At 33.9% G+C, this 8029-nt stretch overlaps 1 protein-coding gene across 1 annotated transcript; it reads left to right on the forward strand.

Moving 5' to 3' along the window:
• The first annotated feature begins 439 nt into the window (after positions 1-439).
• Positions 440-7262, forward strand: LOC131955208 (NXPE family member 3). The gene is made up of 7 exons (XM_059319229.1): positions 440-539; positions 1565-2183; positions 3008-3121; positions 4090-4196; positions 5165-5242; positions 6244-6299; positions 6496-7262. The coding sequence occupies exons 1-7, from the start codon at positions 460-462 to the stop codon at positions 7260-7262; spliced, it is 1821 nt and encodes a 606-aa protein (XP_059175212.1). The 5' UTR covers positions 440-459.
• The last annotated feature ends 767 nt before the right edge of the window (positions 7263-8029 follow it).

Consider the following 8029-nt stretch of genomic DNA (forward strand, 5'->3'; position numbering starts at 1 on the left):
CAAACTTCTACATTTCTATTGCCCCAGCTCCACTTTTTGTTATTAAAGAATATACGAGAGAATTAATGACAACTCACTCTTGTTTTATGTGTTTCAAAATTTCAATACTTCTTATACAAGGTAATAAAAAAAAGCACCTTCTGGAATTATTTTTTGCGCACTAATGTTCACCTTTCAAAAACAGATTGCCGCACCTTAAAAAATGTAATAAGCAAGTATTATTGTTTTTATCCTTGATTTTACTTGCAAACATTTATTAAAATATAGTCTAGTTGAAATTTAAAAAAAGGGTTAAACAATAATAATCTTCTTGATGTTAATTATTTATGTATAATATTTCAAAAATGTACAGATTGTAATTTATCCTAAATGCATTATGGTCCTACTGATTATGATTGTATTGACTATTTTAATTCATTTTCAGTACCAGACAACAGGCGAAAGATTTAATCGATCAAAATGGCACAAATCAATAAAGTATTTATTTTTATATTGGGTGTAGCGGTTATACTGTATATTCTACTATTCATTTTTCAAAGGTATGTAACTGTTTTAATTTATTAAAATATAGGCCATAAATAAATATTTGCATAAGAAGTAAACAGAAAATTTATAAATGTTCAAAATACATTGTTTATATAATTTCCAATATAGGTCTGTTAAACGCAGCAGTTAATACGATTTTACGGTCTCATTGTAAAAGAACAATTTAACAATCAGGTTTCAGTTTAACAGAAGGTCTAAAAATTAAGTTAAAGTATTGTAAGCATCAGTACCAGCTTAAGATTTGTGTAGATGTTGCTTCGCCTATGTAACAAACAACATATGAACTAATATCAGAAGGAAATTTGAAAATACGTTTATCATCACAGCTTACCTAATCATAACGATTAGCTAACCATTATTATAATGTTCACATTCCAATCTTGATTCCTACAAAATAATTGGGTGAGAGTATAACTATGTATGTATGGTTAATCCTTAATTATCTTAATACTTTGCAATTTTGTATTATGTAACACTTACGCTGCTTTAGTTAATACAAATGAAAATATTTATGTGAAGCATATATATATATATATATATATATATATATATATATATATATATATATATATATATATATTTCTTCTTAGTTTTCTTTTGCCTATTGAAGAACCACTGAAATTCGCTCTAATCCTAAATAAAGTTACTAATCCTAACTTATATATCTCACTATGTCTCAAACTCCTACCTTAGTATAAGCCACAACGCGAATCCCTGTTCCATGCTCTACCCTAAATCCTAACCCGACCAAAACCGAGCTAAGGAAAGAAAAGAAAGAATACATTACAGTATTTCCTCGATGAAGAACAAACGAACAGTTCAAATATCATCCAGTGCCATGCCACAGCGTTTCGTCTTCTCTTGTTACACTACTGACCTTAAATTTCTAAAGATGTCTAACTATTTTTCAAATATCAATCTTACTAATTACATCTTTAACCAAATGTTTATGTCTGCGCTACTTATGAAGCTATTGTCTTTGCGTTTATAAAGATGTTACAACCACATATTTACCCAGCCTTTTTACCAGAAAGAACATCATGTCAGAAACATCCATGTCAACATACAGAAAAGAACACTTGCTTCAGCATGGCTTATACGACGTCCACTTCTCCCAGGCGACGGAAGAAGAATTCTGGGACGATGGTCCGATAGATATCTATGAAGCTTTTGCTCAACATTCCTACAAGACTTTAGAGACGTGTAACAATTCGTGTGAGGCTAACCTAACTATATGTGATAAGGCTAGTCTAGAATCCTTAAAGAATTTAAATTTAACATTCGAAGGGGTTTTACCTTTTAGACCTTTTCTCGAGAGAGGGCAGTATGTTTTTGAATGGGAGAAAAAATATTTGAGTTATCCCCCTTTGAACGATATTAAAACGCTGCCAGATTTGAAGTTGTCTAAAGTGACAGTTGAAAACACAAGACAAGGTGTGGTCAGGTGTAAGATACTTGAAACTATACACGGTCGTCTGGATGTTGTGGATGGGTACGGGCGTCAGAGAACCAAGGGAGACGATGTGGTCAGGGTGTGGATGAATAACTCTGATCACGCTGTTGTTGGTAACGTCACAGATTTACAAAATGGCAGCTATACATTCTCTGTCAAATGTTTGTGGGCTGGTAGCTCTAAGGTAAGTTTAAAGATTAGTATCTTATACAGTTTTACTGAAAGTATAATAGCTACATGGTTTTGATGATGAGAATAAAGTACTGAGCTAATTAAAACTGTAGAATTTAGCTGATTAAGAACTCGGTGTTTGTTTTATACAATGCACAAGTCTTTTAAAAAAAACTACTACTTTTAACGCAATTTCCATACTGGGGGGGGATTGCGATTATTAACTCGTCATTTCTGGATGGATGAATGGATGGATGGATGTGTGTCCGCAGCGAGTCCGCAGCTTTAAGTCGTATCTCCTCCTCAACGAAGCAATATCGAGGATTAGTTCCAAAAGCAAATATGTTAAGCAAGTTCCGAGGATGAGCATAGGCCAAAAAAAAATCCCGGAATTCCTTCCTGGATTTCCCGGAAAAGCCAAAAAACCTCGAAAAAATGCAGTTTTTGGTCCATATCTCGGCAACCAGACAACTTAGCGACTTGAAACATTTACCAATCGATTCCTACCATAATTTACAACAATATTGCCGAAGAAAGTTTTCAAAATATCTTTTCGTTCGGTCACGAAAAAAAAAATTAAAATTACATAAACACCTACAAACCGATCGTTCTCATAGCTTGAACGCACCCCAGCATTATACGTCTTGTGTTTTGTCCCCGTGTGTGCTATTTTTAGATAACATAAGGAAATTGCGCTTAAATTGTCACTAGACTTTTTATTAACTTGTTTGTAATAGTTAAGTAAAATTTTTAAAAATGAAAACAAGTATTCAAATAATTGAACGTTCTCTAAATAATCGGTCGTCGATTTGACATGAACACACGGATTATCTTAAGCTGACTTTGGCCATCTCCTACCCACGGGAGTTTATCAGGATCGTCATCCACCAGATACACCTGGGTGTGAGTAGGTACATGGCGGCAGATTTCGTCAAGGATGATATACGTGAGGTAGGTAGCCTACAGGTAGATTCAGAATGATTTAAATAACCACAGTTTGATGCAGATAGGATAATATATAATACAAGCAGTTTTATTCAAAATAAAAATAAGGAAACTATATTGCTGTATATGTAATGTTTAAATAATATGTAAATGTTTAAATAATGTTTAAATTATTGGGAATGTGATTGTTATAGTGGCGTAGTTCGGAATCGGAATTAGAGCCTACGTGGGAGGGGGGCGGGGGAAGTGAGGTTTAGGTTTTGGGTTTAGGTTTAAGTAATCGTTGCTTTAAAAATGCCTATAAAGATAGCTATTACGTGAATATCGTCCATTGTGTTAAATTACATAAATTGTTGTCTTTTCTCATTAGATAGATTTCTGATTGTAATAATAATAAACACGAGCCGACCCGCGGCATATCATACGCCTCTATTTAGTTGTTTTTTTCTACTTTTAGTAATTCATAATTTATGAATTCGACAGTACCAATGCTGCCAATGAAAATATTTGCTTTAAAACACTAAAACCCTCTTCCCCCCCCCCCCCCCCCCCAGGCGAAAGCAGCCTCCTCTGAGTTACCTCCCCTAAGTTTAAAATCGTTTCAAACTAAATTATCTGCCCCTAACAGCCGTCACTAAATCCGTCTCTACGATTGTAAACATATAGCGTGAACCACAGCTCACCGGACCGTGTGGGGGTGTGGGGGGGGGGGGGGTGTAGCGACAGCGATATGCCTATAGAGGAAGAGAGGGGACTGCTAGGCGCGCTTACAGCTTGCTTTCTAGGGTCTCCAAGAAGATAATTATATATATAGATTTTAAAACATTTGTATATATGTATATATATATATATATATATATATATATATATATATATATATATATATATATATATATATATATATATATATATATATATATATATATATATATATATACATACATACTTACAATATGTGACTACTTTGCTTTCAGCGCACCATCTGTTTTCAAACCCCAAACATACCAGGCTGGGAATGTATCTGTAACTTCAGCAAGTTTGGTTATGAGAATTTCTACTGTGGTAGACCGAGGAATCCACAGTGAGTGAAAGCACTGGACTAAACTCTAACCTTGTTTTAACTATCACTTGCGCCTCGGAGTAGGCCTACAGAATTACATAAAATAGGCTGTCATAAAACACTTTTTAAAAAAGTTGCTTAGCACTGCACTAAAATAACAAGATATAAAAAAAAACAAATGCAAATTACACATGAAAATCATAAGGTAGCAAAAAAGACAATACAACACAATCAAAGAACAACCAAATCAATCAAAATACAATAAACATTCCACACAATAAAACTGCATTAAAAATTAAAACAAAAAAAAAAACTTTGCAAATATAATAAAAGCTTAATACGACACAACAAACCACTACAATACAATCCTATACAATTTTATAAATAAACACAAAATAGGAAATACATCACACCTAAACGAAGTATCTTGCACATCTAGTATAAACAATACTCTTTTGATATAGCTCGCCATGACAGCTATTTTCAATAACTGTCATCAAGTATAACCAGTGTTTCTTCCAGACTTTTTTCTCCGGGGAGGGGGGGGGGGGGGAGAGGAGGGGGGGGGCACTTGAAATTTTCGGGAGGGCGGTAGACTTTTTTCGGGGGGGGGCGGACACTGTTAAAAGTATATAATTTCTATATGAATTATATACATTTCATTTAGTTCGAAGAGATGCCTGGAAGAAACTCTGAGTATAACTCACTCTGATTTAATGAAATTAAAATTTTATTATATATATATATATATATATATATATATATATATATATATATATATATATATATATATATATATATATATATATATATATATATATATATATAAACATGTATATATATACTGAGAGTGATATAGATATAACGAAAAATACATAGTTAAATACATAGTTTATATATATAATTTATATTTATATATATATCTATATTTATATATAACTATATATCTATATATCTGTATATCTATATAAATTATTTTTCATTCACAGGCTGACTTGTGACGATTGGCTAAATGAATACCCTTCGGTCCTTGCTACACCTCATGATGTGACAGTAGCAGAGAATTCGTTAGTCGCTTCAATTAGTGGGTAATTATTAGCTTCTAAGTTGTAATAAAACGTAGGTGTTTAATCAGTAATTTTCTTTTGCCAATAAAGTATGTGTAGACAAGGTAGAGATTAGAAAAGCATCACGTATTTGTATGACAGAAGGTTTTCTTCGAAAAGTCTAAGAAATATTTCTGGGGATTTAAAAAAAAATATAGTGTGAGAGGTAAATTATAGAATTAGTCTAAATATCGTGTTTGTTGTAAATGAGTTGGTCGTGACTTCTTAATTAAAAAAGAATAACAATATAAGAAAATAAAATCCTGGTAGCTTGTATATAGCGCAGAGTTAAAATCGTTTTAAAACACACGTGTATGTAGTGACCATAACATTTTCTTATTACTGTAACCTTTCAGTTAGACAACTAAATTAGATTCGGTAATGTTGAATTTTACTGTCAATTTGAGACTTCCCAACTAACGGTTACCCAAATAAAATCTTATAAAATCTTATTTTAGTTTCTCCGTAATAATTTGAAGGATGGGGCAATATGAATTTTGAAGAAATGTAACCTAGCTAGTAATTATGTTAACTGATTTTATTTTTGAAAAAAATAATTCTTTAGATTTAAACGACATGCACATTTAGAATTATAGCTCAAGCTATATGATTTTCTAAACCTTTTTCTTCTTCTTCTTCTTCGTTCTTAATTATTAGTGTTGAAGGGGATCGAGATTTATCTGCCAGTGCGTTTTGAACTCGAGACTTTGTTCGAATTTATCAACCATGAGCTTTTTGCCGACTCGACCACGCCTCCAACACAATTAAGCAATATGAATTTTGAAGAAATGTAACCTAGCTAGTAATTATGTTAACTGATTTTATTTTTGAAAAAAAAAATTCTTTAGATTTAAACAACATGCACATTTAGAATTATAGCTCAAGCTATATGATTTTCTAAACCTTTTGATTCTTAACAAATTTTTATTTTAAAATAATTTGATAGTTTGAATTTCTTTTAGAACTCCAGAGCAGCGAGCAGTGTCTCACGACATACAGATAGTCACTGAAACTAAAGGTAAGCGAGACTACCATTTAATGTCTCTTTAAACAGGTGTGGGAAAAGTATTTTTATATATCAGGAAACATGTATGCGCTGAGAGTATGATATAAATATTTTTTTTTGTTTTACCCAAAATAGATTTTGTTCAATTTATGGCAACATGTCTGTGTTGAAGAAGTGCTGAAAAAATTTTTTGTTTTTTATTCTTTAGCCAAACTTCCTGAACTACAACCTTGTCGTGAGTCTAGTAAAAGAATAACGTGGGTCAGAGGTAACCCAAAAGGCTTCTGGACTTCCGGAAACAAATGGAACTCTCTTATCTGTAAAAACCAAGGAAATTTAACTTCAGACTGGACACGGAACTGTCTCCGGAACACTTCCGTTTGGTTCTTCGGTGACTCCAACGCCAGAAATGCATATTTTATGCTAGTTGGTATAGCGGAATGTAATCCGATGGTGGGGAAATACCCGGAAAAATCTGTGTGTTATGATAAGTCAATTGATCTCACCATCACGGTAATATCTCACGAACCACCAAAGTATGCACTAACAAAAAGAAAGGAAAACTTCACAGGCGTCCCAGACTTTATCCAAACCCTGCCAAGAAACAAAAAACACGTTCTGATCATCCATTACTATCTCCACTACACCGCCGCCCATCTTAGTGTCTTATCCTTACGCATGAGAAAACTCAGGGAAGCAATCGAGAAAATGCTGGAGACGAACCCGAATGTTCTAGTCGGTCTCAGAATCCCTCACGTGACTTCTAAGTACTACTCAACCAACCACGCCGTGGGCGGAGACCCTCTGGGCCCCCAGTATATCGATCTGATAAGGGAAATGTTCAGAGGTCTAGAGGATAAAATCGTGTTCTTAGATTTGTGGGAGATGTCCATTGGGATAGAAAATGTTGATTATCATCCCCCAAGGTACCTAAATCATGAAATGATCAAGTTTTTGTTATCGTTCCAATGTTAGCTTTCTATAACATTTTATAAAATCACGAAATGGTCAAATCTTTGCTATCTTACCAATGTTAGCATTCTTTAACAAGCATACATTCTATCAGTAAATCTAATATATACATAGGCATTTATAGCTAAATGTGTATGTATTAATAAATAAATTGATACATAAAAAACATTAAACAATTGCGTTTTTAAAATGTATACCCAAAACAGAAGATTTTTATGTTGTTGTAATACCGTCAGATCTATACTTACGTACAGATGAAAGATCTTTCTTTCTTTGTCGTTCTAAATTTTAAATGTTGTAAGAGTTTCCTTCCAACACAGATAAGTATTACTGCGTGTCATCTTGTTATACGTCATATAGGTCGTTGACTCCGATTTTAGCCACTTATTATTTTTGGATTTGCTTAAATAGCCTTTGTCCATCCAAGAAAAAAAAATACAAGCCAGCAGTTTTTGATTTTGGAGTTGTCTTCCCTCGAAGATTGGCTGTTCCCAGCTATCGAGCCTAATCTGACCTAAAGTTCAAACGCTGGACTTTTTGGTTATGAAACCATCCCCAGCTCTGATGGGTACCTGACTCCACCCCAGCTCTGTTGGGTACCTGACTCCACCCCCAGCTCTGTTGGGTAGGCCTTCCTGACTCCACCCCAGCTCTGTTGGGTATCAGAATCCAGCCCGGCTCTGTTGGGTACTTACTCAATCCCAGCTCTGATGTGTACCTGACTCCACCCCAGCTCTGTTGGGTACCTGACTCCACCCCCAGCTCTGATG

This window comes from Physella acuta, unplaced genomic scaffold (assembly GCF_028476545.2).
Source record: "Physella acuta isolate Inbredline_101_S28 unplaced genomic scaffold, ASM2847654v3 ptg001058l, whole genome shotgun sequence".
NCBI lineage: Eukaryota > Metazoa > Mollusca > Gastropoda > Physidae > Physella > Physella acuta.

Bases quoted from the DNA above. Each gene is read 5' to 3' on its own strand.
- LOC131955208 (XM_059319229.1), top strand. From the start codon at position 460: ATGGCACAAATCAATAAAGTATTTATTTTTATATTGGGTGTAGCGGTT. The intron at 5,243-6,243 runs GTTAGTCGCTTC...AATTTCTTTTAG, and splicing joins GTGACAGTAGCAGAGAATTC to AACTCCAGAGCAGCGAGCAG. The intron at 6,300-6,495 runs GTAAGCGAGACT...TTTATTCTTTAG, and splicing joins GATAGTCACTGAAACTAAAG to CCAAACTTCCTGAACTACAA.